The 20,759-nt window shown below is 46.7% G+C and overlaps 1 protein-coding gene across 1 annotated transcript in view; it reads left to right on the top strand.

The window, feature by feature from the left end:
- Positions 1 to 20,759, top strand: part of itgav (integrin, alpha V) — a 48,804-nt gene that overhangs the window by 21,238 nt on the left and 6,807 nt on the right. Inside the window, 16 exon segments of the mRNA XM_034150278.1 lie at positions 24 to 76; positions 155 to 230; positions 462 to 591; positions 970 to 1,067; positions 1,305 to 1,398; positions 1,511 to 1,556; positions 1,892 to 1,999; positions 2,274 to 2,329; positions 2,607 to 2,761; positions 4,392 to 4,529; positions 8,999 to 9,066; positions 9,857 to 9,959; positions 9,961 to 10,002; positions 11,276 to 11,368; positions 11,487 to 11,566; positions 20,360 to 20,440. Coding sequence (XP_034006169.1) covers positions 24 to 76; positions 155 to 230; positions 462 to 591; positions 970 to 1,067; positions 1,305 to 1,398; positions 1,511 to 1,556; positions 1,892 to 1,999; positions 2,274 to 2,329; positions 2,607 to 2,761; positions 4,392 to 4,529; positions 8,999 to 9,066; positions 9,857 to 9,959; positions 9,961 to 10,002; positions 11,276 to 11,368; positions 11,487 to 11,566; positions 20,360 to 20,440 — 1,421 coding nt within the window.

The raw sequence follows: 20,759 nt of genomic DNA, 5'->3' as shown, positions 1-20,759 counted from the left end.
TCCTCTTCCTCGGTCTCTTGCAGATGGCGGCTTACTTTGGACATTCGGTGGCAGCGACTGATGTGAATAATGACGGGTAGGTCTGCTGAACGGTCGCTTTATAGTATTATCATTATTATTATATTTAAATAACACATTGATATCTGTGTGTTAGTCTGGTGGATCTGTTTGTTGGAGCTCCTCTCTTCATGGACAGAGGCTCCGATGGAAAACTGAGGGAGGTGGGACAGGTAGGAAACACACACACACACACAAAATGCATGCATAGTAAACATTAACATGTCAACATCTGTTGTTTTGTGGACGACTTTCGGACAAAAACACAGATTTTCCTGTGGCTCCTTCAAAATAAAAGCCTCTCCTTGTTTGCCACTTCAGTAATAAAAGCACATTTCATACAAAACATGCAGCTCAAAGTGCTTTACTTTAACAACTTGATAATGAATGTGTGTGTCCTCCAGGTGTCGGTGTATATGGGCCGTGGAGGATTCTCCTTCCACCCCCCCCAGCTGCTCACTGGGTCAGAGGTTTACGCCCGATACGGATCTGCCATCGCCGATCTGGGAGACCTGGACATGGACGGATACAACGGTGAGACACGTGATATATTACACGTTCAGTTCAGCAGGATAATCTCCACATATTAACAACACTTTATGGTGATAACAAGCTAATGTTGGGCTATAAAGGAACTACCGCTAAGCTAAAGGAGGCTAATGTTAGGCTATAAAGGAACTACAGCACGGTCACATGACTTCACGTCACCACCGCTAAGCTAAAGGTGGCTAATGTTGGGCTATAAAGGAACTACAGCACGGTCACATGACTTCACGTCACCACCGCTAAGCTAAAGGTGGCTAATGTTAGGCTATAAAGGAACTACAGCACGGTCACATGACTTCACGTCACCACCGCTAAGCTAAAGGTGGCTAATGTTGAAATGTTAAATATAATCCCTCCCTCCCCCAGATATCGCTGTCTCGGCTCCCTATGGAGGCCCCGATCATCACGGCCTGGTCTACATCCACAATGGCCGCCCCAAGGGGCCCGACTCCTCCCCTTCTCAGGTAAACAAAAACAACAATGCTTGTACCTAAATTGTTGTCATTAAATAATATTTTCATACTGCACAATGCATGTAGGGCGATACATACCGATGCATAACACAGGTTCAGGTGTTCACTTTAATGTATTTATTCAAATAATGATACACTCTACAGTCTCCCCTCCCCCGCATTAAGAGTCAATTAGAAATAAACTACAAACACACACATGTATTATAACGTGTGTGTGTGTCCTCTCAGGTCCTGCAGGGGAAGTGGGCGTCCAGCTACATGCCCGCCAGCTTCGGGTACTCCATGACCGGAAACACAGACATAGATCAGAACGGATATCCAGGTACACACACACACACACACACGCACACGCACACACACACACACACACACACACGCACACGCACACGCACACACACAAACGAGCTGCTGATGTGTGTGTCTCTGTCTTTCAGATTTATTGGTGGGAGTGTTCGGAGCAGACAAAGCTGTTTTATACAGGTAATTTGTGTGTGTGTGTGTTGTGTGGTGTGTGTGTGTGTGTGTGTGTGTGTGTGTGGTGTGTGTGTGTGTGTGTGTGTGTGTGTGTGTGTGTGTGTGTGTGTGTGTGTGTGTGTGTGTGTGTGTGTGTGTGTGGGTGTGGGGTGTGGGGGTGGGTGGGTGTGGGGGGTGTGTGGGTGTGTGTGTGGGTGTGTGTCCTGCTGGGAGGACTTTAATGAGCGGACCACCTCTGATATCAAAGAGCTGCTGACTTTATACATGCCGTTAGGACATTTAACCCTTTCACTGCACAATAGTGTGTTTACTTTATGTGTGTGTGTGTGTGTGTGTGTCAGGGCTCGTCCAGTGATCAGTGTGAACGCCACGTTAGACATGACGCCACAGATCATCAACCCAGAGGACAAATCCTGCACCCTGCCTGGAACCAGCACTCAAGTGTCCTGGTGATTATTATTACATTACTTTAGTCCCTCTGTTTCCCTTTGTCTGTATGCTAAGCTAGGCTAACCTGTGTGTGTGTGTTTGTGTGTGTGTGTGTGTGTGTGTGTGTGTGTGTGTGTGTGTGTGTGTGTGTGTGTGTGTGTGTGTGTGTGTGTGTGTGTGTGTGTGTGTGTGTGTGTGTGTGTGTGTGTGTGTGTGTGTGTGTGTGTGTGTGTGTGTGTGTGTGTGTGTGTGTGTGTGTGTGTGTGTGTGTGTGTGTGTGTGTGTGTGTTCCAGTTTCACGGTGAAGTACTGCGTGAAGGCCAGCGGCCGTGGAGCTCCAGCTACTCTCAGTGAGTTCAACATTAAATTATTTTCCGTCTGTCATTTCCTTTTCTGTCTGTATTTTTTGTAACTGTAAATTGTTTTTCAACATGTATATTTTCTACTTTTTTAATGCTATGTTATTTCTATTTGAGACGTTTACATTTTGGATTGCTTGCTTCTACTCTTTTAACTTCTCTAATGTTCAGTGCCTTGTCTTTTCAACGCAAACCTTTCCCTCATTGGGATCAATAAAGCACAGAGCCATTCTTCATTATAATATTAGCAACTCCTCGCCTCCTGCAGATTTCCGGGTGGACCTCCTTCTGGACCGCCTGAAGCAGAAGGAGGCGACGAAGCGAGTCCTCTTCCTGCACAGCCAGGCCTTCCACTTCTCCAAGAACGTGACGGTGTCCAACGGGAAGGGCCCGGCCTGCGAGGAGCAGCCGGTGTTCCTCAGGGTCAGTGGACTCCTTTGACTGGACTACCAAGGAGCCAAAGCACATGCTCAATCAGGCAGCTATTAGGCAATGTTACTTCAGGTCGATGATCGGCGGGGATTCATCTATTTACTAATGTATTTAACAGGACAGTGCACATTAATCAACATTTCTGTTAATGTGCCAAGAAGGTCATTCTCCTCTGTAGTCCCTGGACAGATTCTGTAATGGCGCATTTCCACCACACGGTCGGCCTCGGCCACGCTCTGTACTGCTTGGCCGCGTTGGGCCTTAACAGGGCCGGCTCACTTCATGCTGCGCTTCCATTACAGTTTAGGAACTGGGGTAGTTACTATAGTAACGCAGTGTAGGCGGAGCCGTGACGTCATCTTCAATGAGAACCCCAGAAAACCAACACAGCCGTTAGCTGTTAGCACTCAGAGTTCACAGCTCCTCATATATGTTCAGAAACTAGACAGAAGTTAAACAAGTACAAACCACAGACTGCCTGTGTCATGGTGAATACAGTCGCTGCTTTATTTATGTCTGTATAGGCCGTTGTTGTGAGTGTGGACGCTCGGAGCATATACTGAGTTAGCTTAGCCAATCTCCATTTAGAAAACACGCATTTTAAAAGGTTTTTCTCCTGCCGTCTGTCTGCAGACTTGACAAAGCATTAATTCATGGTTTTTACTAACCGGTATCAGTATGTTGTTACTTCGGCATCATTTTGAAACGTGTATTACAAATAAATCACGGTCAAATATGTCCATCTTGTTGTAGTTGTAGCCCCCTTGCCAGCGATTCTCTCTCTAGTTTAGCATACTCAGCCTGACTCAGCCCTGTTTGTTGGCCCCGATAGAACCACGATTTTGTCGGGCCAGAAAAGAGGTGAAAAAGTACCCCCGGGCCGGAACTAGGCCTAGTGGAAACGCAACCAAAAACAGGCCCGGCACGACATGGCACGCTTAAACCGCGCTCCGCGCCATGGTGGAAATGCTTAGTCAACCTAAAGACACATTTCATTTTAAACAAGTAAATACAATCAAATAAAAGTATTCAACATACAGTACACAAATATATATATATATATATATATATATATATATATATATATATATATATATATATACACAATCAACAGACACAGGATGGATGTCAGTCTGCCAGCTCACTCTGAAACTGGGATTTCCTCGGCTTCTCAGTGTTTCATATTTAAATGCAGCGACTACAGTCTCTACTTTGTCTGTTAACATCAGAGCTGTTACTTTGATGATTGATGTTAGCATCATTAGCATCGTTAGCTGTGAGGAAGTGTTTCCCACAGACGCACATGAACTGACTGACATGCACAAACACTACAGGAAACAGCTACACTTTTTGATTTACTGTCCTGTATACAAAAACACACATTTTATGAAAATGACCTACATTTTTGGCCTTTTTGACAACATTTTTGTTTAAAACTAAGCCATAAAATATCTTGTAATTTTGTATTTAAAAAAATAATAAAAAATCACCTCTGCAACCGATTTTCTTGTCCAATTAAAATCCAACAGTATTGGGCAATCAACAATCCTTTACGTGAAGATTGAATGGTGCATCTTCTTGCATGTACCCTTTCACAATAAGAGCATCTGTGTCTCCTCAGGACGACCGTGACTTCCGGGATAAAATCACGCCGATCTCCGTGGCGATGGAGTTCAGTCTGGATTACCAGCGGGCGGCCGACGCCACCGGCCTGCTGCCCATCCTCGACATATCGGCGCCCACCAACGTCACCAAGCAGGTGTGTGTGTTAAAGGTCTCCTATCATACAAAAGTCTCTTTCTGATGTCTTCTCTACATCACCATGTGTCCCCGGTGTGTCAGGAGACTCTCAAAGTGATGTCTTCTCTACATCACCATGTGTCCCCGGTGTGTCAGGAGACTCACAAAGTGATGTCTTCTCTACATCACCATGTGTCCCCGGTGTGTCAGGAGACTCACTAAGTGATGTCTTCTCTACATCACCATGTGTCCCCGGTGTGTCAGGAGACTCACAAAGTGATGTCTTCTCTACATCACCATGTGTCCCCGGTGTGTCAGGAGACTCTCTAAGTGATGTCTTCTCTACATCACCATGTGTCCCCGGTGTGTCCCCGGTGTGTCAGGAGACTCACAAAGTGATGTCTTCTCTACATCACCATGTGTCCCCGGTGTGTCAGGAGACTCACAAAGTGATGTCTTCTCTACATCACCATGTGTCCCCGGTGTGTCAGGAGACTCACTAAGTGATGTCTTCTCTACATCACCATGTGTCCCCGGTGTGTCAGGAGACTCACAAAGTGATGTCTTCTCTACATCACCATGTGTCCCCGGTGTGTCAGGAGACTCTCTAAGTGATGTCTTCTCTACATCACCATGTGTCCCCGGTGTGTCCCCGGTGTGTCAGGAGACTCACAAAGTGATGTCTTCTCTACATCACCATGTGTCCCCGGTGTGTCAGGAGACTCACATAGTGATGTCTTCTCTACATCACCATGTGTCCCCGGTGTGTCAGGAGACTCACTAAGTGATGTCTTCTCTACATCACCATGTGTCCCCGGTGTGTCAGGAGACTCACATAGTGATGTCTTCTCTACATCACTATGTGTCCCCGGTGTGTCAGGAGACTCACAAAGTGATGTCTTCTCTACATCACCATGTGTCCCCGGTGTGTCAGGAGACTCACTAAGTGATGTCTTCTCTACATCACCATGTGTCCCCGGTGTGTCAGGAGACTCACAAAGTGATGTCTTCTCTACATCAGTGGTTCCCAAACGGTGTGCCGTGAGGCAAGTCCGGGTGTGCCGTGGGATTTTGTGACAACCATACGTTATTATTGCAATATACAACTACACAAAAATAATTATTTTTACTATATCAGTACTTTGTATGCACTCATTTCATAATACAGAGGCAAACTCTATACCTAAAAACAATTATTTAAAAAAAAATCCTCACAGAACCCCATATTTCGCTGTTAACGCAGTTGCAGGTGGGAATTATAAGACCGTGACACATCGAAGGCTGAAGGACAACACTAGAACTGTGTAACTTTTTTTCAATAAAATATTAAAGTCTTCCAGTCCGTGACTTTTCCTGAAAGTGTGTTATGTAGCACCCTATGTTGTTAAAAATTGTCAATATGAAGTCAGATTGAAGAAATCCCCCCAAAAATTGCCATTTTTTTTTTGCCATTGCTATTTCCGCCCAGCGGGTCATATTGACCCCACCCCTTTTCATATAAACATGACGTGTTGCTATAGCAACGCCTTTTGTCTACTGCGGTTCCTTATAGATTGAGAGATAGATAGAGAGAGAGAGAGATAGATGGATAGATATATTGATAGATAGTTATAGATAGATAGAGAGAGAGAGATAGAGACAGTCTGTAGTGAAGGAGTGCGCTCCCGCTCACGGGAGACTGCTCGCGCTGCGCTCCGCAGCAAACAGCTGTGGGGCGAGTTGAAAGTACGTTATGCTGGCCGCGGTGGGCCATTTATAATGTCGAGCCCTGAGAGTCCACAGATTATATTGGTATACATTTCATCCCTGTGCTTTGATGAAGCCTAATTTGATAAAGTTTCAAATTAATTTCTGAAATATTTCGTTAATAAATATTTCATGAGTAATATAGTTGTCTTTGTCACATTTTATTTGGCATTAGTAAATAATTATGCACATTTACAGATATTTTACATGATATGAGTGATAACACGTGTTATAAGGGCTATTTCGCACAATAGGTGTGCCTTGAGATTTTTACTTGTCCTTTGGTGTGCCTTGGGCACAACAAGTTTGGGAACCACTGCTCTACATCACCATGTGTCCCCGGTGTGTCAGGAGACTCACTAAGTGATGTCTTCTCTACATCACCATGTGTCCCCGGTGTGTGAGGAGACTCACTAAGTGATGTCTTCTCTACATCACCATGTGTCCCCGGTGTGTCAGGAGACTCACTAAGTGATGTCTTCTCTACATCACCATGTGTCCCCGGTGTGTCAGGAGACTCACTAAGTGATGTCTTCTCTACATCACCATGTGTCCCCGGTGTGTCAGGAGACTCACTAAGTGATGTCTTCTCTACATCACCATGTGTCCCCGGTGTGTCAGGAGACTCACAAAGTGATGTCTTCTCTACATCACCATGTGTCCCCGGTGTGTCAGGAGACTCACATAGTGATGTCTTCTCTACATCACCATGTGTCCCCGGTGTGTCAGGAGACTCACATAGTGATGTCTTCTCTACATCACCATGTGTCCCCGGTGTGTCAGGAGACTCACATAGTGATGTCTTCTCTACATCACCATGTGTCCCCGGTGTGTCAGGAGACTCACATAGTGATGTCTTCTCTACATCACCATGTGTCCCCGGTGTGTCAGGAGACTCACTAAGTGATGTCTTCTCTACATCACCATGTGTCCCCGGTGTGTCAGGAGACTCTCAAAGTGATGTCTTCTCTACATCACCATGTGTCCCCGGTGTGTCAGGAGACTCACTAAGTGATGTCTTCTCTACATCACCATGTGTCCCCGGTGTGTCAGGAGACTCACAAAGTGATGTCTTCTCTACATCACCATGTGTCCCCGGTGTGTCAGGAGACTCACAAAGTGATGTCTTCTCTACATCACCATGTGTCCCCGGTGTGTCAGGAGACTCACTAAGTGATGTCTTCTCTACATCACCATGTGTCCCCGGTGTGTCAGGAGACTCACATAGTGATGTCTTCTCTACATCACCGTGTGTCCCCGGTGTGTGAGGAGACTCTCATAGTGATGTCTTCTCTACATCACCGTGTGTCCCCGGTGTGTCAGGAGACTCACATAGTGATGTCTTCTCTACATCACCATGTGTCCCCGGTGTGTCAGGAGACTCACTAAGTGATGTCTTCTCTACATCACCATGTGTCCCCGGTGTGTCAGGAGACTCTCAAAGTGATGTCTTCTCTACATCACCATGTGTCCCCGGTGTGTCAGGAGACTCACTAAGTGATGTCTTCTCTACATCACCATGTGTCCCCGGTGTGTCAGGAGACTCACAAAGTGATGTCTTCTCTACATCACCATGTGTCCCCGGTGTGTCAGGAGACTCACAAAGTGATGTCTTCTCTACATCACCATGTGTCCCCGGTGTGTCAGGAGACTCACAAAGTGATGTCTTCTCTACATCACCATGTGTCCCCGGTGTGTCAGGAGACTCACAAAGTGATGTCTTCTCTACATCACCGTGTGTCCCCGGTGTGTCAGGAGACTCACATAGTGATGTCTTCTCTACATCACCGTGTGTCCCCGGTGTGTCAGGAGACTCACAAAGTGATGTCTTCTCTACATCACATGTGTCCCCGGTGTGTCAGGAGACTCACTAAGTGATGTCTTCTCTACATCACCATGTGTCCCCGGTGTGTCAGGAGACTCACAAAGTGATGTCTTCTCTACATCACCATGTGTCCCCGGTGTGTCAGGAGACTCACAAAGTGATGTCTTCTCTACATCACCATGTGTCCCCGGTGTGTCAGGAGACTCACAAAGTGATGTCTTCTCTACATCACCATGTGTCCCCGGTGTGTCAGGAGACTCACAAAGTGATGTCTTCTCTACATCACCATGTGTCCCCGGTGTGTCAGGAGACTCACAAAGTGATGTCTTCTCTACATCACCATGTGTCCCCGGTGTGTCCCCGGTGTGTCCCCGGTGTGTCAGGAGACTCACATAGAAACAATGAGACGTGTTCTGGTAGTAATATCGTCTGTGTTTACATTAGCATGCTAACACTCAGAGCTAACCTGTACTGGAGAGAGTATGTGTGAAGAAGCATGAAATCAAAAGGAACTCACCTTGTGGTAAACCTGAGAGAGAGAAAGAGTTTGAGCTCCATACTGTTTCAGAGAGAATCCTTGATGTGGTTTGGAACATGATATGGAGTTTCATCACGGCAGCATTTAGCTGAGTTTCTGCTGGGAGAGTTCTCCTGATGAGATCTACTCTCTCTCTGAAGCTACTGACCCAGAGTCAGCTCCTTAGTAACAGCTGGAAGAAAGGGGGGGGGGGGGGGGGGGGGGGCTACAAGGATCTGTTTGGGGTTTGGAGCAGGACACTTCAGAGACATGTTTTTATATATCTGAGACCTGTGATATCTGCCTAAACATTGTATAATAGGAGACCTTTAATATTGAGGATGCTTTAGGAGTAGTTTGATCAGAGTTTAATATTTCATTACATTTGGCTTCATTACAGGCTCACATCCTGTTGGACTGTGGAGACGACAACATCTGTAAACCTGACCTGAGGCTGTCCGTGAAGAGGTGGGAACTCATTATTATCAAATATAACCGTGTTATCAGGTGAGACTTTGATTAGAACAAATGCTCTGGTGAACAGGAAGGTCAATGGTAACAGGAAGGTCAATGGTAACAGGAAGGTAAATGGTAACCGGAAGGTTAATGGTAACAGGAAGGTTAATGGTAACAGGAAGGTAAATGGTAACAGGAAGGTCAATGGTAACAGGAAGGTCAATGGTAACAGGAAGGTCAATGGTAACAGGAAGGTAAATGGTAACAGGAAGGTAAATGGTAACAGGAAGGTCAATGGTAACAGGAAGGTCAATGGTAACAGGAAGGTCAATGGTAACAGGAAGGTAAATGGTAACAGGAAGGTCAATGGTAACAGGAAGGTCAATGGTAACAGGAAGGTCAATGGTAACAGGAAGGTTAATGGTAACCGGAAGGTAAATGGTAACAGGAAGGTTAATGGTAACAGGAAGGTCAATGGTAACAGGAAGGTCAATGGTAACAGGAAGGTTAATGGTAACAGGAAGGTTAATGGTAACAGGAAGGTAAATGGTAACAGGAAGGTTAATGGTAACAGGAAGGTAAATGGTAAGCTGGAAGGTCGATGGTAACAGGAAGGTTAATGGTAACAGGAAGGTAAATGGTAAGCTGGAAGGTCGATGGTAACAGGAAGGTTAATGGTAACAGGAAGGTAAATGGTAAGCTGGAAGGTCGATGGTAACAGGAAGGTTAATGGTAACAGGAAGGTCAATGGTAACAGGAAGGTAAATCTGAATGAACGTTGTCTCTCCTCTTCTGTCCTCAGCGACCGGGATCAGATCTACATCGGAGACGATAACGCTCTGACTCTGGAGATCAGCGCTGAGAATCAGGGGGAGGGGGCGTACGAGGCCGAGCTGCACGTCTACCCCCCCCCCGCAGGCCGACTTCACCGGGGTGGTCCGCAGCCAGGTAACCTCACCTGGTCGTAACACACCTGTAGTCTCTATATCAGCCAGGTAACCACACCTGTAGTCTCTATAGCAGCCAGGTAACCTCACCTGGTGGTAACACACCTGTAGTCTCTATATCAGCCAGGTAACCCCACCTGGTGGTAACACACCTGTAGTCTCTATATCAGCCAGGTAACCTCACCTGGTAGTAACACACCTGTAGTCTCTATAGCAGCCAGGTAACCTCACCTGGTAGTAACACACCTGTAGTCTCTATAGCAGCCAAGTAACCTCACCTGGTGGTAACACACCTGTAGTCTCTATAGCAGCCAGGTAACCTCACCTGGTAGTAACACACCTGTAGTCTCTATAGCAGCCAGGTAACCTCACCTGGTGGTAATACACCTGTAGTCTCTATATCAGCCAGGTAACCCCACCTGGTGGTAACACACCTGTAGTCTCTATAGCAGCCAGGTAACCTCACCTGGTAGTAACACACCTGTAGTCTCTATAGCAGCCAGGTAACCTCACCTGGTGGCAACACACCTGTAGTCTCTATAGCAGCCAGGTAACCTCACCTGGTAGTAACACACCTGTAGTCTCTATATCAGCCAGGTAACCTCACCTGGTGGTAACACACCTGTAGTCTCTATATCAGCCAGGTAACCTCACCTGATGGTAACACACCTGTAGTCTCTATAGCAGCCAGGTAACCTCACCTTGTGGTAATACACCTGTAGTCTCTATAGCAGCCAGGTAACCTCACCTGGTGGCAACACACCTGTAGTCTCTATAGCAGCCAGGTAACCTCACCTGGTGGCAATACACCTGTAGTCTCTATAGCAGCCAGGTAACCTCACCTGGTGGTAACACACCTGTAGTCTCTATAGCAGCCAGGTAACCTCACCTGGTGGTAACACACCTGTAGTCTCTATAGCAGCCAGGTAACCTCACCTGGTGGTAACACACCTGTAGTCTCTATAGCAGCCAGGTAACCTCACCTGGTGGTAACACACCTGTAGTCTCTATAGCAGCCAGGTAACCTCACCTGGTGGTAACACACCTGTAGTCTCTATAGCAGCCAGGTAACCTCACCTGGTGGTAACACACCTGTAGTCTCTATTGCAGCCAGGTAACCTCACCTGGTGGTAACACACCTGTAGTCTTTATAAAGTCCTCCTTCAGGTAGCCTCACATTGTTTATTGCAACACACCTGTAATAACCGTTATCACCCTAACCCTTTACTCACCTGGTATTAAAGTGTGATGCTGACTGTTTATTTTAAATGCAGACCCTGAGCCGGCTGTCCTGCGCCTACAAGAAGGAGAACCAGACCAAGATGGTGGTGTGTGACCTTGGAAACCCCATGAAGGGAGGAACCAAGGTCAGTGTTTATGTATTATTTGTCTTCTCTTTATGCAATGTACTCTGATTGGTCCTCTCTGTCTTCTCCTGCTCTCTGATTGGTCCTCTCTGTCTCTTCCTGCTCTCTGATTGGCCAGGTGCTGGCAGAGCTGCGTTTCAGTGTCCACCAGCTGTCGGAGGAGGACACCTACGTGAAGTTTGACGTGCAGATGGTCAGGTACAGTCTGTTACCTCATGTTACAGCCAATCACACTCCTCCTTCTCCTCACCACCAAACCACAGAAGGAGCAGACACTGAACCTGACTAAGACAGAAACAAAAAATGTCTCTTTACGTCTTCGAATTCTCTGCCTTCCTTTGTGCATTAACTTCAGTGTGTGAGTGAGAGAGAGCAGCGTGTAAACAGAGCTGGTTTTATTCCAACATTCATTACCATAAGAAAAGGTCTGAGTGAACGAGTGAGAGGAGGTCTGAGTGTGTGAGAGGAGGTCTGAGTGTGTGAGAGGAGGTCTGAGTGAACGTGTGTGAGGAGGTCTGAGTGAACGTGTGAGAGGAGGTCTGAGTGTGTGAGAGGAGGTCTGAGTGAACGTGTGGAGGTCTGAGTGAACGTGTGAGAGGAGGTCTGAGTGTGTGAGAGGAGGTCTGAGTGAACGTGTGTGAGGAGGTCTGAGTGAACGTGTGAGAGGAGGTCTGAGTGTGTGAGAGGAGGTCTGAGTGAACGTGTGAGAGGAGGTCTGAGTGAACGTGTGAGAGGAGGTCTGAGTGTGTGAGAGGAGGTCTGAGTGAACGTGTGAGAGGAGGTCTGAGTGTGTGAGAGGAGGTCTGAGTGAACGTGTGAGAGGAGGTCTGAGTGTGTGTGAGAGGAGGTCTGAGTGTGTGTGAGGAGGTCTGAGTGTGTGAGAGGAGGTCTGAGTGTGTGTGAGAGGAGGTCTGAGTGTGTGTGAGGAGGTCTGAGTGAACGTGTGAGAGGAGGTCTGAGTGAACGTGTGAGAGGAGGTCTGAGTGAACGTGTGTGAGGAGGTCTGAGTGAACGTGTGAGAGGAGGTCTGAGTGTGTGTGAGAGGAGGTCTGAGTGTGTGTGAGGAGGTCTGAGTGAACGTGTGAGAGGAGGTCTGAGTGTGTGAGAGGAGGTCTGAGTGAACGAGTGAGAGGAGGTCTGAGTGAACGAGTGAGAGGAGGTCTGAGTGTGTGTGAGGAGGTCTGAGTGAACGTGTGAGAGGAGGTCTGAGTGTGTGTGAGGAGGTCTGAGTGAACGTGTGAGAGGAGGTCTGAGTGTGTGAGAGGAGGTCTGAGTGAACGTGTGAGAGGAGGTCTGAGTGAACGTGTGAGAGGAGGTCTGAGTGTGTGTGAGGGAGGTCTGAGTGTGTGAGAGGAGGTCTGAGTGAACGTGTGAGAGGAGGTCTGAGTGTGTGTGAGGAGGTCTGAGTGAACGTGTGAGAGGAGGTCTGAGTGAACGTGTGAGAGGAGGTCTGAGTGAACGTGTGAGAGGGAGGTCTGAGTGTGTGTGAGGAGGTCTGAGTGTGTGAGAGGAGGTCTGAGTGAACGTGTGAGAGGAGGTCTGAGTGTGTGTGAGGAGGTCTGAGTGAACGTGTGAGAGGAGGTCTGAGTGAACGTGTGAGAGGAGGTCTGAGTGAACGTGTGAGAGGAGGTCTGAGTGAACGAGTGAGGAGGTCTGAGTGAACGTGTGAGAGGAGGTCTGAGTGAACGTGTGAGAGGAGGTCTGAGTGTGTGTGAGGAGGTCTGAGTGTGTGAGAGGAGGTCTGAGTGAACGTGTGAGAGGAGGTCTGAGTGTGTGTGAGGAGGTCTGAGTGAACGTGTGAGAGGAGGTCTGAGTGAACGTGTGTGAGGAGGTCTGAGTGAACGAGTGAGGAGGTCTGAGTGTGTGAGAGGAGGTCTGAGTGAACGTGTGAGAGGAGGTCTGAGTGAACGTGTGAGAGGAGGTCTGAGTGAACGTGTGAGAGAGGTCTGAGTGTGTGAGAGGAGGGTCTGAGTGAACGTGTGAGAGGAGGTCTGAGTGTGTGAGAGGAGGTCTGAGTGAACGAGTGAGAGGAGGTCTGAGTGAACGTGTGTGAGGAGGTCTGAGTGAACGAGTGAGGAGGTCTGAGTGTGTGAGAGGAGGTCTGAGTGTGTGTGAGGAGGTCTGAGTGAACGTGTGAGAGGAGGTCTGAGTGTGTGTGAGGAGGTCTGAGTGAACGTGTGTGAGGAGGTCTGAGTGAACGTGTGAGAGGAGGTCTGAGTGAACGTGGTGTGTAGGAGGTCTGAGTGAACGTGTGAGAGGAGGTCTGAGTGAACGTGTGAGAGGAGGTCTGAGTGAACGAGTGAGAGGAGGTCTGAGTGTGGTGAGGAGGGTCTGAGTGAACGTGTGAGAAGGAGGTCTGAGTGAACGTGTGTGAGGAGGTCTGAGTGAACGAGTGAGAGGAGGTCTGAGTGAACGTGTGTGAGGAGGTCTGAGTGAACGTGTGAGAGGAGGTCTGAGTGAACGAGTGAGAGAGGTCTGAGTGAACGTGTGAGAGGAGGTCTGAGTGAACGTGTGTGAGGATGGTATGAGAGGAAAGGGGGAGAGGAGGTCGAGTGAACGTGTGAGAGGAGGTCTGAGTGAACGTGTGAGAGGAGGTCTGAGTGAACGTGTGAGAGGAGGTCTGAGTGAACGTGTGAGAGGAGGTCTGAGTGAACGTGTGAGAGGAGGTCTGAGTGAACGTGTGAGAGGAGGTCCTGAGTGGAACGTAGTGAGAGGAGGGTCTGAGTGAACGTGTGTGAGGAGGTCTGAGTGAACGTGTGAGAGGAGGTCTGAGTGAACGTTGTGAGAGGAGGTCTGAGTGACGTGAAGGAGGAGTCTGAGTGTGTTGAGGAGGTCTGAGTGACGTGTGAGGGAGGAGGTCTGAGTGAACGTGTGGAGAGAGGTCTGAGTGAACGTGTGAGAGGAGGTCTGAGTGACTAGTGAGAGGAGGTCTGAGTGAGGTGTGAGGGAGGTCTGAGTGAACGTGTGAGAGGAGGTCTGAGTGAACGTGGGAGAGGAGGTCTGAGTGAACGTGTGTAGAGGAGGTCTGAGTGAACGTGTGTGGAGAGGTCCTGAGTGAACGTTGAGAGAGAGGTCTGAGTGAACGAGTGAGAGGAGGTCTGAGTGTGTGTGAGGAGGTCCTGAGTGAACGTGTGAGAGGAGGTCTGAGTGAACGTGTGAGAGGAGGTCTGAGTGAACGTGTGAGAGGAGGTCTGAGTGAACGTGTGTGAGGAGGTCTGAGTGAACGTGTGTGAGGAGGTCTGAGTGAACGTGTGAGAGGAGGTCTGAGTGAACGAGTGAGAGGAGGTCTGAGTGTGTGTGAGGAGGTCTGAGTGAACGTGTGAGAGGAGGTCTGAGTGAACGTGTGAGAGGAGGTCTGAGTGAACGTGTGAGAGGAGGTCTGAGTGAACGTGTGAGAGGAGGTCTGAGTGAACGTGTGTGAGGAGGTCTGAGTGAACGTGTGAGAGGAGGTCTGAGTGAACGAGTGAGAGGAGGTCTGAGTGAACGTGTGTGAGGAGGTCTGAGTGAACGAGTGAGAGGAGGTCTGAGTGAACGAGTGAGAGGAGGTCTGAGTGAACGAGTGAGAGGAGGTCTGAGTGAACGTGTGTGAGGAGGTCTGAGTGAACGAGTGAGAGGAGGTCTGAGTGAACGAGTGAGAGGGAGGTCTGAGTGAACGTGTGTGAGGAGGTCTGAGTGAACGAGTGAGAGGAGGTCTGAGTGAACGAGTGAGAGGAGGTCTGAGTGTGTGTGAGGAGGTCTGAGTGTGTGTGAGGAGGTCTGAGTGTGTGTGAGGAGGTCTGAGTGAACGAGTGAGAGGAGGTCTGAGTGAACGAGTGAGAGGAGGTCTGAGTGTGTGTGAGGAGGTCTGAGTGTGTGAGAGGAGGTCTGAGTGTGTGTGAGGAGGTCTGAGTGTGTGAGAGGAGGTCTGAGTGTGTGTGAGGAGGTCTGAGTGTGTGAGAGGAGGTCTGAGTGTGTGTGAGGAGGTCTGAGTGTGTGTGAGGAGGTCTGAGTGTGTGTGAGGAGGTCTGAGTGTGTGTGAGGAGGTCTGAGTGTGTGTGAGGAGGTCTGAGTGTGTGAGAGGAGGTCTGAGTGTGTGTGAGGAGGTCTGAGTGTGTGTGAGGAATATGAATGGCTTCACACAGCTCAGTTTCCTGCAGCTCACTAGATTTGATTAAACTCACCTTTATTTTCATTGTGGATTATTTAGAAAGTTTGGGCGTAAATGCATCTCACCACGTGGCGTCTTCAGATAAATACATGCACTTTTTCATTATTTGAAATTAGTTGTTTTTCTCTGGGAAACTTTGCTTGAACATAATTAACAACTTTTTTGAAGATGATCTTTTATTTTTGTATTTATATATATTATTATGATGTTCTTCTCCAGTTACTACAGCGACACCAACTGTGATTTGTTAAAGAATATTATTATTTAATACAATTCTTTATTAATTATATTTGTTATTTATAATTGTATTTTATTTTATCAATAATTTATTTTATTAATTTAATCATCTAAAGTATTATTTATTATTATTCAATATCATTCAAATGTCTCTTCTTCATCACCATGTGTCCCCTCTTCTTCATGTCTCTTCTTCATCACCATGTGTCCCCTCTTCTTCATGTCTCTTCTTCATCAACATGTGTCCCCTCTTCTTCATGTCTCTTCTACATCAACATGTGTCCCCTCTTCTTCATGTCTCTTCTTCATCAACATGTGTCCCCTCTTCTTCATGTCTCTTCTACATCAACATGTGTCCCCTCTTCTTCATGTCTCTTCTACATCAAACATGTGTCCCCTCTTCTTCATGTCTCTTCTCATCAACATGTGTCCCCTCTTCTTCATGTCTCTTCTATATCAACATGTGTCCCCTCTTCTTCATGTCTCTTCTTCATCAACATGTGTCCCCTCTTCTTCATGTCTCTTCTACATCAACATGTGTCCCCTCTTCTTCATGTCTCTTCTACATCACCATGTGTCCCCTCTTCTTCAATGTCCTCTTCTACATCAACATGTGTGCCCCTCTTCTTCATGTCTCTTCTACATCAACATGTGTCCCCTCTTCTTCATGTCTCTTCTACATCAACATGTGTCCCCTCTTCTTCATGTCTCTTCTTCATCAACATGTGTCCCCTCTTCTTCATGTCTCTTCTACGTCCCCTCTTCTTCATGTCTCTTCTACATCAACATGTGTCCCCTCTTCTTCATGTCTCTTCTACATCAACATGTGTCCCCTCTTCTTCATGTCTCTTCTACATCAACATGTGTCCCCTCTTCTTCATGTCTCTTCTACATCAACATGTGTCCCCTCTTCTTCATGTCTCTTCTACATCAACATGTGTCCCCTCTTCTTCATGTCTCTTCTACATCAACATGTGTCCCCTCTTCTTCATGTCTCTTCTACATCAACATGTGTCCCCTCTTCTTCATGTCTCTTCTACATCAACATGTGTCCCCTCTTCTTCATGTCTCTTCTACATCAACATGTGTCCCCTCTTCTTCATGTCTCTTCTACATCAACATGTGTCCCCTCTTCTTCATGTCTCTTCTACATCAACATGTGTCCCCTCTTCTTCATGTCTCTTCTACATCAACATGTGTCCCCTCTTCTTCATGTCTCTTCTACAATCAACATGTGTCCCCTCTCTTCATTCTCTTCTCATCAACAGTGTCCTCTTCTTCATGTCCTCTTCTACATCAACATGTGTCCCCCTCTTCTTCAATGTCTCTTCTTCATCAACATGTGTCCCCTCTTCTTCATGTCTCTTCTTCAATCAACATGTGTCCTCCCTCTTCTTCATGTCTCTTCTTCATCAACATGTGTCCCCTCTTCTTCATGTCTCTTCTTCATCAACATGTGTCCCCTCTTCTTCATGTCTCTTCTCATCAACATGTGTCCCTCTCTTCAATGTCTCTTCTACATCAACAGGTGTCCCCTCTTCTTCATGTCTCTTCTACATCACCATGTGTCCCCTCTTCTTCATGTCTCTTCTACATCAACATGTGGTCCCCTCTTCTTCATGTCTCTTCTACATCAACATGTGTCCCCTCTTCTTCATGTCTCTTCTACATCAACATGTGTCCCCCTCTTCTTCATGTCTCTTCTTCATCAACATGTGTCCCCTCTTCTTCATGTCTCTTCTAAGGCGTCCCTCTTCTTCATGTCTCTTCTACATCAACATGTGTCCCCTCTTCTTCATGTCTCTTCTACATCAACATGTGTCCCCTCTTGTTCATGTCTCTTCTACATCAACATGTGTCCCCTCTTCTTCATGTCTCTTCTACATCAACATGTGTCCCCTCTTCTTCATGTCTCTTCTACATCAACATCGTGTCCCCTCTTCTTCATGTCTCTTCTAGTCAACATGTGTCCCCTCTTCTTCAATGTCTCTTCTACATCAACATGTGTCCCCTCTTCTTCATGTCTCTTCTATCATCAACATGTGTCCCCTCTTCTTCATGTCTCTTCTACATCAACATGTGTCCCCTCTTCTTCATGTCTCTTCTTCATCAACATGTGTCCCCTCTTCTTCATGTCTCTTCTACATCAACATGTGTCCCCTCTTCTTCATGTCTCTTCTACATCAACATGTGTCCCCTCTTCTTCATGTCTCTTCTACATCAACATGTGTCCCCTCTTCTTCATGTCTCTTCTTCATCAGCATGTGTCCCCTCTTCTTCATGTTCTTTCTACATCAACATGTGTCCCCTCTTCTTCATGTCTCTTCTTCATCAGCATGTGTCCCCTCTTCTTCATGTCCTTCTTCATCACATGTGTCCCCTCTTCTTCATGTCTCTTCTTCATCAACATGTGTCCCCCTCTTCTTCATGTCTCTTGCTTCATTCAACATGTGTCCCCTCTTCTTCCAATGGTCTCTTCGTCATCAACATGTGTCCCCCTCTTCTCATAGTCTCTTCTACATCAACCATGTGTCCCTCTTCTTCATCAACATGTGTCCTCCTCTTCTTCATGTCTCTTCTACATCCCATTTTATAAAAACCTGTCTGAAAATGAGCTGATCACAGATTTGGGCCACTGATGAGGTCATACGATGTGTGTCTTGTGTACCATTAGCCAATCAGCAACCAAGGTAACCCCCCCCCCCCCCCCCCCCCCCCCCCCCCCTTATCACCTGAATCTCCTCCTAGAGCACCATTGAGTTCTTTGTAACCAAATCTCTCTCATACCCCATTCACACCAACGGTGTTTCGGGGCCGGTTCGGTGCTGGTGCTTGAAAAGCACCGGGTTTTCCTGTTCACACCGCAGCGGAGCCGCCTCTAAGCTCCGGAATCCGGTTCGTTTCGAGCACCAAAAAGTTGTCCGTGTAGAAGCAAGAACCGCTTACGTCGGAGGGGGGCGAGATTAACCTGAGATAACAGTTAAGGCGAGTACGACAAATAAAAGTTGTAACAAGCAGTAGCGCTGAGCAAAGTGACTAGAACGCAACCACACACTTGTAAAAAAAAAAACACGCTTTATAAAGTCAGGCAACACTAACCAGGCTTCGTGTGATTCTGTTTATTTGTACCTTACTTTGACCATCCGTTCGCTGTTATTGATCATTGTGGAGAGCAGGCAGACGTTTTGTTTGTTATTATAGCAGCTATCGGATGGAATCAATACATGGGCTGCACAGGTTGTCATGTCCGACTATCACAAGTAGAATCATAATGAAAAATACGCCGGTAAAAAGTGCCTGTAGAAAACGGCTTAGCAAGTAGTCAGTTTAGCTTCGGTTGCTATGCTAACATCACCCATGTTATACCAGAGAAACTTTCATAACAGCGTTGTGATGCCAAACAGCGTCAATTCAGACTGACACACATTCACTTAAAGGGAACTGGGGATATGTATCAGCTGCTTGTGTGACAGTCAGACAGTGAATACTTTAGAGCCGTGTGAGCTAACCCGGAGCTAACGGGAGAATAAACTCCCGTGGAAGAGCAGCCAGCACTGCAGCGGTCGCTAAATGAAACACATTAATAAACAATGAACCACGGCACTCTGGAGAAAAGTATAAGGTTGGAGAAGTCGTTATTTAATTTAATCTGGCTTCGTATGATAAAAGCAAACGCAGTCACCGGCCCGTTGTTGTGAGGTGAGCTCCGTTGGGGAGAAAATCAGCGACGTAAACTGTGACGTCATGACGCAGCAGCGGCAGCACCAGTCGGTCTCTGAGCGGTGTGAAAAGAGCCGGAGCTAAACCGAAGTGCCGGTTCCGAACCTGAAAAGCTCTAGCACGGAGCTTGAACCGGAGTTGCGTTGGTGTGAAAGGGGTATAAGAGGGGCGTGGGGAGGGGCTCCTTATTTTCATCTAAAGTAACAGACAGAGAATCAGCACTTTGGAAACAGGGCTGAAACAGAGGGGATTATGGGTAATGCTGCAATGATCTGTTTGGTGTTTCAGCTAATCAGAGACAGGCTCTGGATATATCTGAGACCTGTGATATATTGATGAAAAACATTATAATAGGGGACCTTTAATGATCTGTGTTTAATGAGCATCAGTCAGGCAGCAGCGCCCCCCTGTGGCGCTTTTTATTCCTGCAGAACTCACACGTATTAAAAGTGTATTTATTTTTTGCTGCTGTTTTATACATTTATCAAAATTCTGGCTTTTTCTCAGAATTCTTACTTTTCTAAAAATTATGACATTTTTCGCAACATTTTGAATTTATTTTCAGAATTCTGACTTTTGTTAAAATATGACTTTTTTTTTGAAATTTCGATTAAAAAATAATTCTGACATTAGTTTCAAAATCTCATATTTTCCTAGATTTCTGACTTCTAAAAATTCACTCTATTTCTCAGAATTCAGACTTTCTAAGAATTAGGAAATTTTTCTTAACATCCTGATTTTTTCTCGCTGCTCAGACATTTCGAGATTTCTGACATTTTCTTTTTTTTTCTGACTTTTTCTTAAGATTCTCACTCCTTTGTCAGATTTAGGATTTCTCTTCAAATGTAATAGCATATGATGAGTGATGTTTCCTCCGTGTCTTTCAGCTCCAATCAGTTTGACAACACGAGTCCTCGAGTCTCCAGCATCACCCAACTGGCTGTCCTCGCTAAAGTGTCCATCAGAGGGTAAACACACACACACACACACACACACACACACACACACACACACACACCACACAACACCACACACACACACACACACACACACACACACACACACACACACACACACAGACAGACAGACAGACCCACATAGACAGAAGACAGACACATAGACACACAGACAGACACACACACACACACACACACATACGGGTCAATGTGAACTAAAAGGACACTTCTCCCCAAACACGTTTTTTGCATCGTTAGAGGAACACCCCTTTCCACTTGCTCCACAAATATATGTTGAATATCAAAAAATCTATTTTTAACCGTAGAACAT

This window comes from Trematomus bernacchii, unplaced genomic scaffold (genome assembly GCF_902827165.1).
Source record: "Trematomus bernacchii unplaced genomic scaffold, fTreBer1.1, whole genome shotgun sequence".
NCBI classification, from domain to species: domain Eukaryota; kingdom Metazoa; phylum Chordata; class Actinopteri; order Perciformes; family Nototheniidae; genus Trematomus; species Trematomus bernacchii.
Note: the sequence above shows the minus strand (reverse complement) of the source record. Positions and strands in the feature narration are given on the sequence as shown.